Here is a 19,497-nt window from a genome sequence, read left to right on the forward strand (position 1 = left end):
TTGTAGGAATACTTAGTTGTGTTAGAGGTTTAAAAGAATTACCGGCACCTTGACTGACGTGTTTTTCCCCCCCAATGCAGAAAACTGCCAGCTTTGTTTACAACCGTGGCATAAACACTCTTTGTAAATCCACTGCCATGTCAGGCATGAATGTGTCTTGGCAGCAAGCAGCAACATGCAGTTACACACACACACACACACACACACACACACACCCCCCAATGGAAACTTATGAGCTTGCTCTCCCTATTCTGCAGCTACTGATGAAATCAGGGCAATGGGCTGAAATGAGGTTTCTGCACTTTCGGTTTGGAAAGCAAACTGGAGACACTTCAGGTTTAACAGGTCAAAAATACGTATACAAGTCATACTTGCCATTATTTTTCATTATTTCATTAGACTGAACCACTCTACTAACCTATTTATATTAAACTAGGACATAAACCTCAGCCTCAAGTCTAAAATATCCCCACCATTATGGGTATGCTGCAGGAATGGGTACAGTACAAAACGGTCAATTAAAAAGTCTCTGCATTGCTTTGACATACTAGTTGCACAAACAACAAGTGCTACCCTGCAGTCCCTTTTTATTTAATATTTATACTACTATAGTAGCACTCAGAGATACTAATCAGTGCTTCATTGTGCTGGGTGCTGTGCAAACACATACGGATACATGGTCTCTGCTCTGAAGAGCCTATTCTACAATCCCTTCAGAGACTTTTCTCTTGACATTGAGCTAAGGTCAGGGTACTCCCTAGGCTGTTTCCACTGTGTAATCCATTTGGATACTGGGACAGTGTAAAGCAGAATGAAAGCCAAATCTCATATGGAAATATTTCCTCTCTCTTGCTTAGACCTCTTAGAGTTTTATATAGCATAGCGGAGGAAAAAAACCCACTCTAAATAGTGAGATTATTTCATAAAGGGTCCTTTACACAAAGTGAGCTGTTTAACACCGTGTTGTTGCTCCCATCTGAGCAGTACAGTATTACAGCATTATGTCTCCCAGTCGCTGCGGCAACATTTGGAAAAAAGGAAAACAGGCTATTGAAGGGCATGCTTCTTTATTTACTTGTGCACAGTCCCAACAATGAAATTAGCTGATGTGCTCTTGCTCCAAACACTTACACCGGAAAAGACGGCAAACAACTCTGGAATTTGCTTCTGTTTGTTCAGAGTAAACAAATGTGTTGACCTTCACGAGATGGTGTAAAGTCCATTTGAGGGAATAATAGTAGGATATTTATATCTTTAGTTTCAGCTTGGGGTTGACACCCCTTTAATTTCTGATTGACATCTGTCAACTAGTTTCTCTATTTTTGTGAGCATGTAATGGATGCAATTGTTAAAAGACACAAAAACAATGCAAAGTGTGGAGGAAACTGGACCTTGGGTGGCCAAAGTTCCCAACAGAGGGGCAGGAAGTAGAAACAGCTCCTGGTAACAGTTAAAAGGTTACTTTTCACCACTGTGCTGTTGCTCTGTATAAGAGACATGAAACAGACCTGTTTTGGGGAAAAAAGGTTACTCATCTCGAAGAACAACAGTTACGAGAAGGTGTGTTGTTCACGTCCATTCCAATCAGGTGTCCGTGCGCAGTGTGCATGGTCGTTGGAAAATTTTCCCCTTAGCAGCTCCCGTTGGGTTGTCTGGGGAGCCCCCTGGAGTGGCGCTCAATATATGACCCAGCTGGCCCCACCCCCCTTCAGTTCCTTCTTGCCGGCTACTCCAACAGAGGGGAAGGTGGGTGGGTATTGGAATGGACGTGAACACATCTCGAAGAACAGTTAGTTATGAGAAGGTGAGTAACCGTTTTTATTTCAAGTGCTTGTTCACGTCGATTCCAATCAGGTGACTCCCAAGGTCTCCCCCGGAGGTGGGGTCCAAGTTAAGGAATCACTGACTGGAGAACCACTCTGCTGAAAGCTGCATCCTCTCTAGCATGCTGGGTGATGGCATAGTGAGTGGTAAACGTGTGCACTGAAGACCAGGTTGCCGGTCTGCAGATCTCCTGGATAGGCACCTGGGCCAGGAAGGTGGCTGATGAGGCTTGAGCTCTTATTGAGTGGGCCACAATAGCTGGGGCTGGGACCTTGGCCAGCTCGTAGCAGGTATGGATGCAGGCTGTGATCCAGGAAGAAATGCGTTGTGAGGAGACAGGAAGCCCTTTCATCTGGTCTGCGACTAATACAAACAGTTGGTTCAATTTCCAAGCCCTTCAGGAAATGCCCTACCATGGGGTTGGCAAATACAGAGCGTCCCAACTCTCCCGGGTGAAACGCCGAGATGGCCGCAAGGTATACCCTGATGGATGATCCTGCCATACCCTGTTGCTTCATATGCAGTAGATACTCCAGGATGAGCGGTATAGATGCCTGAAGTGGAGGAGCATGCCGCTGCTTACACCAGCACGAGAACCTTTTCCACTTAGCTAGGTAAGTGGCCCGGCTGGAAGATTTCCTGCTACCAAGCAGCACCTCCCTCACCGAATCCGAGCACTGGAGCTCCATTTGTTTTAACCATGAAGCTTCCAAGCCATGAGATGGAGGGCCTTGAGGTCTGGGTGAAGGAGGCGACCGTGGTCCCGTGTGATCAGATCGGGGTATAGTGGCAGTGTGATCGGGGTGTTCACCGACAGCTCCAGAAGCGGGGTGTACAAATGTTGGAATGGCCATGCTGGGGCCAGCAGAATTACCTCCGCTTTGTCTCTGCAGTTCTTGAGCAGCACCTTGTGGATGAGTGGGACCAGTGGGAAAGCATATATGAGGCGGTCTCCCCAGGGTAGCATAAACGCATCCGAGATGGAGCCCGGACTGTATTTTTGGAAAGAGCAGAACGTTGGATACTTCCTATTGCTCCTGGTGGCGAATAGATCTACCTGGGGAAACCTCCACCTTTGGAAGATGGAATGTATGACATCTGGACAGATGGACCACTTGTGGTTGGGAAACGACCTGGTAAGATGGTCTGCAAGCTCATTCCGAACTCCTGGGAGATGAGTTGCGTCCAGGTGAATGGAGTGGCCTATACAAAAATCCTAAAGCTGGAGAGCTTCCTGACAGAGAGGGGAGGAGCGAGCTCCACCCTGCTCGTTATGCAAATCATCACCGCCATGCACTGGCTCTGCATTCTGCACTGGAAGGTCTGGCAGGCTAATTGCACAGCTCTGAGCTCCTTGATGTTGATGTGGAGCGAGAGCTCGGCCTGCGACCACCGACCCTGCGTTTGTAGGTCTCCTAGTTGGGCCTCCCCACCCAGAGCGACGTGTCCATTACTAGGGTCATAGAGGGTTGAGGGGTGCTGAATGGGACTCCTTGGTGGACCATGCGAGGGTCTAGCCACCAGTGGAGGGATTCTAGAACTCGCTCCAGCAGTGTCACTACCGAGTCCAAGCTGTCTCGACCTGGTGATAAGTTGAGGCGAGCCATGCTTAGAGTGGCCTGAGCCTCAGTCTGGCATGCCTGACGACGCAGGTGCAGGCTAATATGTGTCCAAGGTGGCTCAGGCATCCCCTTGCTTTTGTGGTGGGGTATCGCCTGAGCATCTGGATGATATCTGTCATTGTTTGGAATCTGGACTCCGGCAGGAATGCTCTCGCCTGTACCGAGTCCAGCACCACCCCAATTAATTCTATTCTTTGGGTCGGGGACAGCATCAACTTGTTAACGTTGAGGATGAGTCCTAGTCTCTCAAAGGTGGCTCTGACCAACCGGACCTGGGACTCCACCTACTCCCTGGAGCACCCCCACAGCAGCCAGTTGTCAAGGTAGGGATACAACTGTACCTTCCTCTTGCAGAGAAAAGCTGCAACAACCGACATGCACTTGGTGAACACTCAGGGGGCTGTCGATAGACTGAATGGGAGCACCGTGAACTGATAGTGTTTGTTGTCGACCACAATTCTAAGGAAACGTCTGTGGGCTGGACGAATGGCTATGTGGAAGTACGTGTCTTTCATGTCGAGGGCGGCGTAACAGTGTCCTGGATCCAAGGAAGGTATGATCGTGCTCAGGGAGACCATTTGGAACTTCAACTTCACCATGAACTGGTTGAGTCCTCTTAGGTCTAGAATGGGTCTGAGACCCCCCCCCCCTTTGCCTTGGGGATAAGGAAGTATCGGGAGTAGAATCCCCTGCCCCATAGCTCCTGAGGAACCTCCTCCACTGCCCCTATGGTGAGGAGCGATTGCACCTCCTGTATAAGGAGTTGCTTGTGAGAAGGGTCCCTGGAGATGCACGGGGAAGGGGGGCGGGAGGGAGGGGAGGAACAGAACTGGAGAGAATATCCCACTTCTACCGTGCGAAACATCCAGCAGTCTGATGTTATTTGTGACCAAGCACAGTAGAAGTGGGACAGATGGTTCAGGAAGCCCGGGGAAGAATCCGGGATACTGGCAGGTACACCATCCTCGGGCGTCCCTTCAAAAGCCTTGTTTGGAGCCCAATGGTGGCTTGGTCGGGCCCTGTCCCTGCCCTGAAGGCGGGGTTGAAGGCCCGCGCCAGTTATTTCTGTTCTTACAGCAGTAAGAGTCCTGCCTTGGGCAGGGCTGTACTGCTGCGGCTGAGACTTGAAATGCTTGCACTGGGTAGCCGTCGTGTGCATCCCCAGCGACTTCATAGTTGTCCTTGAGTCTTTCAGGTTGTGCAGCCTAGAGTCAGTCTGGTCCGAGAACATCCCTGCACCTTCAAAGGGAAGGTCCTGCAAGGTCTGCTGAACGTCCAGAGGTAACCCAGAGGATTGGAAGTTCTCCTCATGACCACCCCCGAGGAGATGGTATGGGCCGCTGAAATCAGCCAAGTCGAGGGAGGCCTGTAGGGAGGTCCTCGCTACCGCCTTCCCTTCCTCAACCATGGCGGAAAATTCCGCCCTTGATTCTGCGGGGAGCAACTCCTTGTCCTTGGACAAGGAGTCCCAAGAATTAAAGTTACACCTGCTGAGGATAGCCTGCTGGTTGGCTATCCTTAGCTGGAGGCCTCCTGCAGCATAGATTTTCCTGCCATGTGTTTGGCCTCCTTAGCCTTGGGGGCCATTGCCTGTTGCCCCGGCGCTCCTTTTCATTCACTGCTGAGACCACCAGGGAGCAAGGGTGTGGGTGAGAGAATAAGTACTCGTATCCCTGAGACAGGACAAAAGTACTTCCTCTCCATGCCCCCGGTGGTGGGCAGATTGGAGTCTGGAGTCTGCCACAGGGTTTTATTATTTTGTATGGTCTTTATTAGTGGTGGTACCACCCGGGAAGGACCTTCTGGCGCAAGAATGTCTACCATTGGGTCCTCCACCTGTAGGCCCATGTTGCAGGCAATGCGGCGGAGCAGGTCATGATGCACCCTGTGGTCGATGGGCGGGGGTTCTGAAACTGACACTCCTGCCACCTCCTCATCGGGGAAGGATGATGATGTGGCAAGTGGAGGTACAGGGTCCTCACGGCCCTCTAGCTGCCCAGGTTGCTCCTGGGCTGAACTAGGCTCCTCTACTGGCTCAGCAGGGCCAGATGTCTCCTGGGTTATGGATAGGTCCCGGGCTGGTTCCGTTGACACCTCTGTAGTCTGAGAGGGCGGTCTGGAGAGGGCAGCTTCCGCTCCCTGAGGGGCAGGTCTATCTTTAGGTGACCGGGAAAAAATGGCATCCTGAGGTCACAGACCTAGAAGCCCTACAAGGGGTACCCTGGGCCTGATGGTAAGCCCAGGGGTTCCAAAAGGGCCATTGTGTGGGGGGTGGCCACTGTGGCTGCCAGTCCGTCCGCACATCCCTTCAGCACCTACCAGACCTATGCTGACTGCGCCTTGAATAGTATGAGTCTGCATCAGACTCCGAGGATCCCGAGGGCGATGACCACAGCAGTGCCGAAGACGCCTGTGCTGGTGCTCAGTGCTGCGTAGAGGAGGTAGGGGACCGGTGTCATGGATCAGTGCAGCTATCTCGTGACAGAGACCGGTGCCGTAGGTCCTGTGCCAGTCCTGTGAGGGTATTATGAAACAGTGCCGACCCCTCGTTGCCAGGGAGATAGATCGCCACGCCCCTGGTGCCGTGCACATTCTCACTGAAGCCGGTGCCAGGGAATGGTAGTGTGGCGATGGGGACCTGGAGCGGTGCCGGTCCGGCAACTGGGAGCTCTGCATCATGGCGGGCTTGCCTCTGGACAGTACCAGTCTCGACGGTGTGGAGGCTTGTCTCTAATGGCCGGGGGCTGAGCTGCAGTCATCTCAATGAGATTTCTTGCAGCCTCAGAAGTGTCTGGAGTGGAGGGTGGCTCCAGCACCACCACCTGGCACTGCCCTGATGGAGAGTCGCTGTGAGCCGGACTCAACGGTGCCTCCTGGGGCACCAGAGTCAATGGCACGGACTCTTGTTGCCTGGGAGCTGGGTCCTTCCTCTGGTGTAGCAAGGCATCCCCTGGCAGTCCCGCAGCTCTCTGAGGAGAGTGCCCTCTGTCAGCCCTTTTGTGTTCGTGGGGCACCGGAGACGTAGATCAGTGCCAGGCCACTACTCCTTGTTGCGGTGCCGGGGATCGCCGGTGCCGAGGATCTCTTGCACTAGAGTCCTTCCTTGGCACCGATTCGCGGACCGATGCAGGAGCGCTCTGGGCCTTGGCGGTCACGGGCTGCTGGATGGAGTGCAGCTTCCATGAGCAGCTGCTTTAAATGGAAATTCTGCTCCTTTTTAGTCCCGGGCTTGAAAGCCCTGCAGATCTTGCAGCACTCGGACTGATATGCCTTCCCCAGACACCTGAAGCAAGAGTCATGGGGGTTGCTATTTGGCATGGGCTTGTGGCATACACTGCATGACTTAAAGCCTTGGGTTTGCAGCATGCCCCGGAGCCCAAAAAGGGGTGAGGGGATAGGGACGATCCCGCTCACCAACATCTATGCTAACTATACTAAACGACACTAACAACAACTACTATAAAAGAAACAAACAGAACTAGATAACTAAGCTAAGGGAGCACTTGCAAGGCAAACGAGACGCAGTTTCAACGGAAAGAACTGAAGGGGGGGTCGGGTGGGCAGGGTCCTATATTAAGCGCCATGAAGGCGCCACTCCAGGGGGCTCCCCAGCCGACCCAATGGGAGCTGCTAAGGGAAAAAGTTTCCGACGATGGTGCACGCGGTGCGCACATACCTGATTGGAATCGACGTGAACAAGCACTTGAAGAATCTGCTTTCTAGAGCCACACAGGTTTTCCCCAACTAGCTCTCCACAGTATCTTTAAAAATAAGTTTAAGACCATGATCCCAGCAGGTATAGGTGTTATTTGATTTAAAGCCATTTCAGTTGCCTTATGCTTTTAGGAAGTTGGTGAAAAATGTAATCCCCTTACTGTATAGTCTGTGCTTTACATCATACTGCACATCATTCATCCATCTTGGCAACAACATTCAGCTGATAAACACAGATTCTAAAACAAGCCAATCCTGGAGCACAACACGTAGGAGTTTTTCCTCCACAAATCCATCCAACAAGGTTTCCCAGATTTTTCAAAACAGATTCACTGCTCTCATTTCATTGACTGCATTCATGTTTTTCAAAATTTCACACAGACACTTTAAAAAAACCCGCTATTAACATTATTGAAACGATCATACATACATTTCATTTCTAAAAGCTGCCTTCTCAGCTGAAGGCTCCTTGACAGCTACAAATTAAGTAAGTATTTTAATGCAGATTTTGGCTGCCTTCCTGAATTCCAGAAGTGCCTATACCTAAAAAAATTCCCTACTCCAAGTACATTTGAAAATCTAAATCCTATCACAGTTTAATAAAATGGTTCTCTTTGATAGCTGGAAATAACTGGTATATTTTAATTATAGTGTTAGATTTCGGATGTCAGTTAAATCTTGATAACAGAGAAAACCCACAACAAGTTCTAACTCCGATCAGCTTATGACTTCCCCCCCGCCCCAACTGATCTGCCCACTTCACCAGCCAATCTCATTAACTCTGACATTAGCCTTTGACTGGGAATCAGAACTTAGCAGCTCTACATCCAATGCCAAAGACAGAATGCATTTTTGAAATGAATGTTAGGTTATTTCTTACTGTCTAGTTGGATAAATAAGCCTGTGTGAAAATGAAAATCCCCAGCAAAGAATGGCAGGAAAGGACACGATCAGAGTTACCATATTACAGTCAAGATCATTATCAATCTTTCCATCTTGCATAATCACCTATGAGTTGACATGAACCAGCACCATTATTCAGTAAGCTTACTGATCTGTGAAGAGATTCAGCAACGGAAAGAGGAGGGAAAAACCACCTCTTCATGCAGCATTAGGCAGGAAGAGGTGGTGTAGATTAGCTTCACTTTCTGGTAGTGGGGGAAGGGCAAGGAAGATTAATCTTCCGATGCATTATGAAGAAGGAAAACAGAACTGCAAACTTTCTGCGGGGACCAGACTGAAGACAAGAGATCATAGGTAACATGTGTCCCAAGGTAACACAAAAGAGTATTTTAGTTCAAAACAACTCTGTAAAAAGGTCAAGAAAAAAATCTGATATTTACAAACATTGGGACCAGTTATGTGACTAACTATAACAAACTGGTATGGAGCAGTCTCCACTAATGCTGTCACTAATCACCGTGCAAGTGGTGGATGTCATGCTTATTTCTGTCCCAGAGTAAAAAGAGAAGCATAAAAATCTAGCAAAGATGAAGCCATTTGTGACAGGAGGTTAGACAATACACACATTGCAATAATATATCACACACAAAACACTAAAGATAGAGTATTCAATGCAGAAGGTTCATGGAAAATAAAATTCAACTACAGAAAAAGTTTTCATAATTAAAGTTTATTTCTTCATTTTTTTCTTAATACAAAGCTTTGGCATTAGCAAACTTTAATGAAAAATAAATGTACTAAATGTAACTGCGTATGCTGCATGATCAATAAATGATGCAAAAAAATAGGTGTCTCTCCAAGGCAAATCTGTCAGAAAGTGTTTCTTCAATACCATTCTGCTCTGTGGGGTAAGAAAGAGGACAGAATATCTATATTAGTTAAAGTTAATACTGAATGTTTAACTAAAAACTGTCAAATAAAAGTCAAGTGTGAAAATTAGAGAGAGCTAAAAATGGTGAATGCGGTTCCCCACATCATTGCTTACTATAATGAGTGAAGAATATCTGGTACTAGAATTCTTCACAACACTGCCTTAGGTTTGAGTCTTGCTTCTAAACCACTGGGAAATTACTGCCCAATGCCAGGAGCCTCTGGACTATGAAATGTGGTTGTGCAGTTGCTTTTGGGAGGCCAGTCTCAGGTTATTTCTGGTGATATAGAGCAAAATTTGCCTATTATCTAAATAATTAACAGGCAAGGCAGCAGAGAAGTCAGACAAGTTCCTGGAAGTGTCTCCCCAGCCTGGGAATACCACGAGATGTTTTAAGGCCAAGTGAAAGCAGCCATTTAATGAAGTGCCCCTTACCGTTATTCCCTTCTTATTATTATAAAAATGGTCATAGTTGTCTGGAGCCATTATTTATCTTTTGTACGTGCACATGAACACAGCAACTAATGCCTTAAATCAACCTGTGTGAACAGTGGGGGAGACAGAAGAGGAAGCAAGCAGCAGGGAACGTCCCTTGGAAGGGTTTCACTGACTGAGAAATGCTCTGAGAATTCCATCACAGAATGCTTAGCATCGTCCACTTGCTTAGTGTACTACTACTTCTCCTTCCTGCTTGCTTCATCTTCCAAGAGGAAAATGAAATCCCTACCTTCATGTTTAGTTATTGTTCACTGATTGCAGGGGCACTGTCAACATTCATTTTTACAGGCAGAAATGGGAAGTAAAAAGCTTTTCTGCTTTTCCTCCTTTCTTGCATCTATACTAGTGTGGCATTTCATGGAAATCACAACAGAGAGTCATGACGTATCTGGCACATTGACCAACATAGGAGAAACTTTTCACCTGATATACTTTGCACATTAGGCAGCAGTGAAGCAATTAATCAAAAAATAGTGGCATGCATACACAGGGGACAGGCCTAAACCAGGTAGCCTAACTTGGCAGCAGAGTCAGAGGTTGCTTAGACTCCAGTGAAATCCAGTGGGGAAGCCATGGAGGTTGGGAGGCTGCAGCAGGTACTGAAGTTCCATGGAGAGAGAAAGGGGCAAATTTTTGCCACCCCCCTTTCTGTACTCTTTCCATCTTCACTAGTCTATTTCACTCTCTCTCTTTTTTTAAAAATAGTGTTTTTAATCTACTGACTAAGCTTTCAGTTCTACCACTGTTGCTGATTGTCATGTGAACTATGATGCAGTCTTTGCCTGTGTCACTTAAATACTGGCCTGAAGAAATTCCCTGGATGCTGTAGCTCCTTGTGAATAAAAAGAGTTGGTGTGAAATTTAATGCAATACTTCCTGCTGCTTACTAAAAGAAAGAACTGTAACCAACAGAGCATCAACAGGAAGACAAGATGAGGAGCTGAAGGGGAAATGCCAGAAATGTAACTGGTTCTGCTTCTAGGAGTATACATTGACTGAGTTTTCTCTATCCTCTTCCTAATGCACGTGGCAGTGCCCAGAAATGCAGAAATTCCTTTTCACAGGCACATGTACACAACTCCTAACAACTTCCCTCCCCCAGTTTTTCTGGCTATTTTTCACAGCAGCCGACTGTCTTAAGTATGGAGGTCACCATCTCTAATTTTGCCAACTCCCTGATAACTAGCTGCAATTCGATATCTACAAAGCAAGAAGCAGCAGTGCAAACTTCCCATTACTGCTCCTGAGTCCCAAAATCCACTGAAAGGAGCTCCCCTAGTGATGTAACATTTATATCCTTCCTCCTCTGTGAAAAGGAATTCCAACAGTGAAAATGGGCTTGCTGAGCTGAAATCTGAGAAACAGACTGAAGCTGCCAGAAAGCCACCAGATGGTAACAACTACTAGTTCCCATCAGGCAGAGTCTGGCCTGGTGGACTAAAGGTATAAGCTTACTATTTAAATGTATCAGCTGATTAAATGCTAATTCAAAAACTACAGGGTCTAACCAGGCTCTTTGATACCCCACTCTTTTTTTTGCACTTCCCCTTTGCGGGGAGCTATTTTAGGCAAATCTAGCTACATGTGCATTAACAATTTCTAGTAAAGACTTTTACATAGAAAGAGAAGGCACTCACACTTTGAAAAAACCTCATTTCTCCCATTCTTCCCCCCCTGCCACTTCTTCCCAGTGTTGCCTGTGACACAAGCACCAAAACCAAATAGATAGATGCATATCCAAATTTTTACTTACTCGTCAGCATTCAAGCTAGCTGTTGCTTTGATGATCATGTAGCAGAGTGTGAGGGCACTGAGGAGGCCAAAACTGGCAATAATAAACCATTCTTCTGTTGATAAAGGAAAGGGAGGAAATCACTCGGGGGAGAAGGCTTATGTCAAATCGATGTGAACATTTCCCTCAAACGCCACTGGCAGAAGGCTACAGGGTTCTAAGCCAGGACTGGCACCAGGAAGTAAAGCAGAAGGAAGTTAGCCACAGAGTTACTGGTTGGAGAAGGCTAGCAAAGAAGAAGTGGAGAGAAGATGTGGAAAAAAAGCCTGGCACAACAATATCTCCTGGCTGAGCCCCAGGGTTAGCAATAAAGAAGGATCATTTAACAAAGTAAAGTGAAATGCAAGACAAGGAAAAATGTAAATGAAGGCTCTCCTCTCCTCCCAGTTAATATGGATATTGTCAGGGTTGGTTTGGAGAGCCCAAAATGTGACTTCATATACATGTGTATATAGACACATACTTATAAAAAATTAAATTATTTTTTTAAAAGCAAATACTTTAGGGCTATTTTTATTTAAACAAAGTTAGTGCCAGTTGCCAAGCACTAAACCACAACTCTAACAAATTTTCCACATAACGGAAGGATGTGATATTTGGAAAGGAAACAGATTTCAGTTTCAAATGATTATAAAAATGTACAAATGCTTTAAAATAAGAAATATTTTGCTATGACCTTTTAAAAAAAGCATTCAATATCAAAGGCATTATTAAACAGACACTATGCTCTCTCTCCTCCTGAGAAGTTCTGCATGTGCAAATAGGTTTAATTACAAATATTCTGGTTTAGTAAGATGTATTTTAGGCTTTACTTGAGTGTGCCAGAGAAATGTGTGTTATACAGAAAGTTAAAACCTGAAAAGCTTTTTTTAAAGAAACTTTATTTTATAACCACTATCAGAATGAACTGGTTCTTATATTTCTCTTTTCTTTACCACGGTGTTCCATCTTTGAAAGGCAGGTACTACAACAGGGAACAGACAGTCAACACACCTGCCTTCAAGGAAGTTGAGCAGTTAGCCTGGTTTAATTGCAAACTTCTTTCTCCTGGATGGGAACACTCTGAACATTAAAAATTGTTACCAGGTTTAATCTGTGTTCGGGAGAGCTAAATAAGGGATGGATTAGTAATGACAGATGCTGGACAAAGTGACTTCTTGGTTTTGTGAACGAACTAGATTTGGAGTTTGGATTTGCCCTTCTCAGGCCAGCACACTAATGGATATTGGTAAATTTGGAGGAAAGGTGGGAAAAGTGGAAAAAGGAAAGTTTTCTATCACAAGTTTGCTTTGTTGTAGCATCATAAGAAATGTTCCATAATGCACTGTATTTAGAAGCTTTTTTTAGTAACTCTGCTTATTAACATAGGTAAGAATACAAGCAGTGTCCCCCAAGTTTATGAGATTGGGTGAATAGATATGAATGAAGAAAATATGAGAAAATCGACTGCCTCCAACATGGATTTGAGTTCTGTGATGCAATGAGAAACAAACACTTATCCATACATCAAATCATTACCCTAAAACATTTAGAAAATGATGCAATGCCATGCATACTGTATTCTCAGGGTCTTTGTTTATACACCAGAAACCCCAGGTGGAATCTACTCAGTGGAATTTCCTCCCGTTTTTCCTTTGAAGAGAGCCCTGCAAATAGTTTGCTTTCACTGTCCTACAATATCATGATACCACGAAACATCCAGATTATGCTGGGTTCAAAGACCTTCGCATCAAACACAAAAATCGTATGTTATAAAGGCAGACATGACAAATACTAGGGCTAATCTCTTAGATCTCTGCTCCTGGGCCTTAGGGGTTCCAAATGCAACACACTAATTGAGAAAGCGTCTAAGTACCCATGATAATACCTATAACCAATTTAGTAACTACTAACCCGTTCAATAATAGTCTTGCAGTATATTTTTGCTGTGTAAAAATAGTAGACTCCTTTTTGCCAACCACGCTTCCCACATTGGTTACCAAATTAATTTTTTTCTTGAAGTTCACCTAATAATTGTATGCAGTTCTAAATGAATTTACCATTAATAATGAAAGTGTTTGCAACAGTCCCTGAAGTTATCAGTTTCAATAAAAAACATGTATATTTCTTACATTGAGAGAGGTCACCTTTGTCTCTATAGGGAAAGGTTTCACCGCTGCCCTGCTGTGCAGAACCACAGCAAAAACAGACACCACACAACAGGGAAACCATTAAACCTTTATAAAAAACAAATAATGCTTACTTGTTACGGCAATGTTGATCTCCCCTGTCCTTGGAGTTATTTCCCCGTCCTGTGGAAGCTGTGACATCCCAGAAGTACGTAGGGGCTCCAGGCTGAGTGAGTTGTCATTGGCAAAGTCACCAAGTGCTGATCGTCTATTGGCTGGCTGGCCTCTGGTGAGCCTTTCCATATCAAAGGCTACGTTATCTGTACATGGCACACTTGGCTGGAAAAACATTACTTCCATATTAAAATGTTAATTATTCTATACACAGGCAGCCTGCAAAAGTCTCCCTTGCTTAAGTGTTTTTTTTTTTTTTAAATAAAGAAGACACTGAATATGTACAAAAGCCTCTCTCTATCATAGAGAGACAAGGCGGGTGAGGTAATATCTTTTATTTAACCAACTTCTGTTGGTGAAAAGAAATGTTTGGCTCTTCAGGTCACTGTGTGTAGCTCAAAAGCTTATGACTTTTACCTCACCCACTCAGTCTCTCTAATATCCTGGGACCAATAAGGCTACAACAACAAGGCTAAAAACCCTTCTGTACATAGGTCAGAAAATATTATGATTCAGGAGAGGGAGTTGAATATGTTGGTGGCCTATACACAACAGTATATTCTTAAGAGTAAAGAAATTTGTTACCAGGGGCCATAAAAGCTGATTTCTTTGTACTCTACATCAATAGTGAAAGGTATTAGACAAGTCATGTCAAATTACACTGTTTCCTCCTTTACCAACTCAGGTATGTTAATTACAAAAGTAGCTTGCCCACAATGTGTTATCTGCTGTTATTTCTAGAAAGTTTGTGCAGTTTGACACAGCTAGGAATGTGGGCCTGATTTCTCCCTTGCTGTGCTTGACCTGATAGCTACTATAGACATGGCATAAGCTTTTCCTTCCCCTTTATATGAAGGGCATAATCTGCCTGAGAATCACCAATGCACTCAGAACTTCTCCCCGGACAAGAAAACGGGAGAAAGATCTCCTTTGAGACCATCCTCTAATGTCTCTTTGTGAATCAGCTAGCAGCTGGTATTTGCAGAATGGATTCTCCGAGCACTCAACCTCTCTATATGCATTTGAGGTCCTCTGGCTGAAAAGACAGATCAGAGGCCACACTCAAACCACAGGAAGAAGGGCTCCAACACGGCTGAGCAATATGCTCTTGCCAACCCACCATGTCTGCTGTGATGGATTTCTTATTATGAGCTACTTTGTGTGAAGAAGTTACTTGAACTGGCTGTATCAGTTATGTAATAAAGGTCACAAATATGTAACTTACTACAATTCCCAGAGCCTTCAAAATGTTCAGTTTACACATAGGACAGGTACAGTGTTCGCTAAGCCAAGGATCCACACAGGCTTTGTGGAAAACGTGCCTAGAAAAGAATACACAGGGGCGCACACAATTTATTAACCTGCACAGAGTTTCATAGTGTACAGCACAAACAGTCTCACAGTCAGATGAGATTTCAGAAATGAAACTTCCAATGAAAACAATTTAGAAGCTTGCAACACAAACTAAAAGAGACGAAGAAAAGAACATCATGGACCTAACTGCAGAATTCATCTCTGTTAGTGTTCTGTGCTGTCTGGACCAAGGAAATCTAAAATTCTGCTTTCCTTTGCCATCAGTTAATCATGATTCACTTAGGAAAAATAGAACTTAAAGCCCTGGTTCTGCACTTGGGCCTGCACACGCAGACCCTTGGCACCTGCTGAAGCCCCAATAACAGGATCAGTTTATAACGTGAACTACAGAATCTATATAGATCCACAACCTTGTCTTTAATGGGTGTAAAACTGTGACATACTGAATATGTAGGCATTCCACCAAATAACAGTGCTAGTAACTTTACACACACCTGTAACAATAAATAACCTGTGATGTCTTCTAAGTATACTTCAGATTTTTGCAATATTTATATATTTTTTATTACTGATAATATATCATTTAGCTAAATATCAGGTATACAAATGAAGATCCTAATCCCACAATTGGATCATTGCAGGATTATTTTCTGCATATTAAGTTCGATTCTTCTGGATGTAACCACAGTACAAACTGCAGGGTAAAATTTACATGTATGTTTTCTTTTAGTATATGGTTCTAGTTAAGATCCTGTATCTGTGTCAGATGATAATCCTTAATTTTAAACATTTTAAAAGGGGATACGTATAACAATTTAGAAAGTACCTATTGCAACAGTATTTAGGTACTGACTATCTCAAATAGGGTCCTGCCCCATTAAAATTGTTCAAATATGCTAACTGGGTTACTAAGTAGTCAAAACAGGACCAGAAACATTACAACTGAGAATAACTAATAATAGTGGAAGTTGGGATGAGAGTGTCCATCTCCTCTACCTTGACATAATAGTGCTATAATCAACTTTGGTGATTTTGCTGCTGCCTCTCCCTAGCAGGGGGCTAAGTCTTTTTAGTGCTTCTGTGCTTGTCATCAAGAGGGAGAACTGCCACCTCTCTACTTTCCATCAGTTTAAACTGGCTTGTGCGGGCACTGGCCAACCTGCTGACACTGACACCTTGAGGGAACTTTCTCTTGCAGGTTCAGAAGGTGACAACTTGCAGCAGCAGTAGTGTCTTCCCTTTCCTGGTTGAACTACATTGGCTGTCTCCCTCCCCATGCAGTTGTAGCTGCTGGGACACTTTGTGGCCTCTCCAGGCTGGATTCTTGGGATAGGGGAGAGACTCCCCTAAATACAGCTGGGTCTCTGAAATACAGCCCTGAGCAGCAGCAGAGCCTCTCTGCAGCAGCTGCTTTCACACAAGTTGCTGCTTTCCTCCTCCTCCTCCTCCCATGTCACTAAGCTCCATCCAGGACTTATTCTCAATTAAGTGGCAAGAGCACAGTCCCATTAGAAGTCAAGTTTGAACTAAAAATCAATTGCCATATTACAATTAAAAGCAAACCAAACCTATTATGGATTAATTCTTGGCAGGCTTTTATAATTGGCAAAGGTATGTCAAAGGAAGGAGAAACACTTAGAAGCTTTACCCTATCATACATACCTTTTGAGAACTGGAAAAACAGGTTAACCATCTTATATAGTAAAAACAAATCTAAAAATGAGAAAGCAAAATGGGCTTCTACTTGCACAGCATGTTAATTTGCATTAGACAAGAGATTTGTATCGCCACCCACGTGGCTTGCAAAGACATGCTTTCAGACAGATTGATTAATATAGAGGTAATTAACATTGATTTTGATATAAACTTAACAGGAAAGGACTGTACAAGGATAGTAACAACACGCTCAGGCAAAGGAAGATGATTGGCCTTCCTTGACCTGTCACTTTACCTGTAGAACATTTTTGACAATGAGTAGTTGGGGAAGGAAATGGTATCAGTAGATTATCTACTTTAATACAACACAGCCATGTACTAATATACTTAGTCTACACTGAAAAGTTGTATTGGGATAACTATGCCAGTTGGGGTGAAAAAAAAAAAAAAAAAAAACAAAAAAAAACCACACACATACCCCGACCAACAGTTATGTCAACAAAATCTCCAATGTAGATGCAGCTATGTTGATGGAATAGAGCCTCCGTTGATATAGCTAACATCGTTCAGGAAGGTGATGGTCCTACATGAGAAGAAAAACTCCTCTTGGTGTAGGCTATGTGGCTAAGTGGGCATAGCTAACTGAGAAACAGCTTTGTTCTGACACACCTGAGAGAATGTAAAGTGCACCATCTATTCCAGGCTACAGAGCAACCTATAGCTGGCCATCAGAGCAGCTCAGAATCAGGGAGGTGCAACGGCGCTGTATAGCTGCCTTTACTTCTGCCTTCTATTCTGTGCCCCCTGAGATGCTGAGCATGGCATGTGTCCCCGAGTTCTAAAATCATAGTAATACTGCTCATTCTTCCTTCTCTACCATAGGAGACATTAAAAGCAGAACAGAGGAGGCATGTCACCAGGAAGCTACTAAGTCTCCAGGTTGACTTCCTGGAGAACAGCTCCTGAAAAGGTTTGTTAGTAAAAATGGAAAGAGGTAGTGCACGTACAATAATAATTTTATGTCCACAGGTATTAAGCTGGTGGCAATACTCAAGTACATCAATGTAATTATGTTCTAATCAGTAGTACTTGTTCAAATCAACTAAGGGGAGTGGGGATGTACAGGTATAACTAAGAGTCTACTCTGGTCTGCAGAACCTTTACTACCAGTGATGATGCACAAGGAAAGATTTCAGCTTGACATTAATAACCAAGGTTGAGTTTGCACAGGTGGCAGTTAGGAAAAAATAACTTTACTGGAAATAGGAGTACATCTGATATCTGCAATTTTCCAAAATATTAGATTGTGAACGTGTCTCACTCTAAAAGCCAGTTTTAAAAAGAAATTTAAGAGATGAAAAGCAATAAATTGCCACCCTAAAGCAACACAACATAATTTTATGCACCACTGGATTGGAAGCCATTTAAACATGAAGAGAAATATGGAACTCCACTAAGCTGGGGGGAGAGGTAGATACGCTGGAGGGTAGGGATAGGATCCAGAGCGACTAGACAAATTGGAGGATTGGGCCAAAAGAAAGCTGATGAGGTTCAACAAGGACAAGTGCAGAGTCCTTCAGTTAGGACAGAAGAATCCCATGCACTGCTACAGGCTGGGGACCGACTGGCTAAGCAGCAATTCTGCAGAAAAGGACCTGGGGATTACAGTGGATGAGAAGCTGGATATGAGTCAGCAGTGTGCCCTTGTTGCCAAGGCGGCTAATGGCATATTGGGCTGCAGTAGTAGGAGCATTGCCAGCAGATTGAGGGAAGTGATTATTCCCTTCTATTCAGCACTAGTGAGGCCACATCTGGAGTATTGCATCCAGTTTTAGTCCCGTCACTACAGAAAGGATGTGGACAAATTGGAGAGAGTCCAGCGGAGGGCAACGGAAATGCTCAGGGGGCTGGGGCACATGACTTACGAGGAGAGGCTGAAGGAACTGGGCTTGTTTAGTCTGCAGAAGAGAAGAGTGGGGGGGATTTGATAGCAGCCTTCAACTACCTGAAGGGGGGTTCCAAAGAGGATGGAGCCCGGCTGTTCTCAGTGGTGGCAGATGACAGAACAAGGAGCAACGGTCTCAAGTTGCAGTGGGGGAGGTCTCAGTTGGATATTAGGAAACACTATTTCACTAGGAGGGTGGTGAAGCACTGGAATGGGTTACCTAGGGAGGTGGTGGAATCTCCTTCCTTAGAGGTTTTTAAGGCCCGGCTTGACAAAGCCCTGGCTGGGATGATTTAGTTGGGAATTGGTCCTGCTTTGAGCAAGGGGTTGGACTAGATGACCTCCTGAGGTCTCTTCCAACCCTGATATTCTATGATCATATTTTTAGTCACTTTTGACATCAGAACTGTACTCTCCTGCATTCATGGGCTGGTTTGACATGGCACGGCACGGCACAGCTATCTGGCATGGAGAGCTGTATTAACCAAGCTACAAATATACTGCTGAATATGCTGGATTGTTTAATCAAGAAAACTTAAGAAGCTCCACTAACCAGCCTGCTGATGTCCTTACTTCATTCTAGAATCTTTATTAAGGCAATGAATGTGAGACAAACATAAGTGTGAAAAATGGGATAGGTACTCTGCTCATCCTTCCTGAGCAACTATACAAAAAACTGTCCTTCACTCCCTATTTCCTTATTTCTGCTGTCAATAGTTATTAACTTTTTATTTGTATCACTCATGAGAGCACAGAAATGATTATTCAGCTGTCCTTTGAGGTAGAAGTGAGCTTGCAATCCCATGGTACATATAATTACGTTACTGTGTTGTGTTACACATTTTAATGCTTTTAGTCACTCGTATTTTTTTTTTAAAACTCCATAGTCTGGATTTTAGAGTGGGACATGCATTTACAACAATCTAATATTTTGTGAAACAGCAGACATCAAGACTCCACATAAGTATGAAAACAGCTTTAATATGCTGTTATCAGCTAATCAGTGCTATAAAACC

The 19,497-nt window shown here is 44.6% G+C and overlaps 1 protein-coding gene across 2 annotated transcripts in view; it reads right to left on the minus strand.

Annotated features, from left to right (window-relative positions):
* Nucleotides 1–19,497, minus strand: part of RNF130 (ring finger protein 130) — an 85,470-nt gene that overhangs the window by 4,202 nt on the left and 61,771 nt on the right. Inside the window, exons 6-9 of one of the 2 annotated variants that reach the window (XM_065409066.1) lie at nucleotides 14,792–14,888; nucleotides 13,527–13,731; nucleotides 11,246–11,339; nucleotides 8,775–8,964 (exon numbers count right to left, since the gene is read on the minus strand). In XM_065409066.1, coding sequence (XP_065265138.1) covers nucleotides 8,949–8,964; nucleotides 11,246–11,339; nucleotides 13,527–13,731; nucleotides 14,792–14,888 — 412 coding nt within the window. In that variant the 3' untranslated portion in view covers nucleotides 8,775–8,948. Of the gene's footprint in view, nucleotides 1–8,774; nucleotides 8,965–11,245; nucleotides 11,340–13,526; nucleotides 13,732–14,791; nucleotides 14,889–19,497 lie in introns of those variants that run through there. The other variant, XM_065409067.1, reaches the window with a different exon arrangement.

This window comes from Emys orbicularis, chromosome 8 (genome assembly GCF_028017835.1).
Source record: "Emys orbicularis isolate rEmyOrb1 chromosome 8, rEmyOrb1.hap1, whole genome shotgun sequence".
NCBI lineage: Eukaryota > Metazoa > Chordata > Testudines > Emydidae > Emys > Emys orbicularis.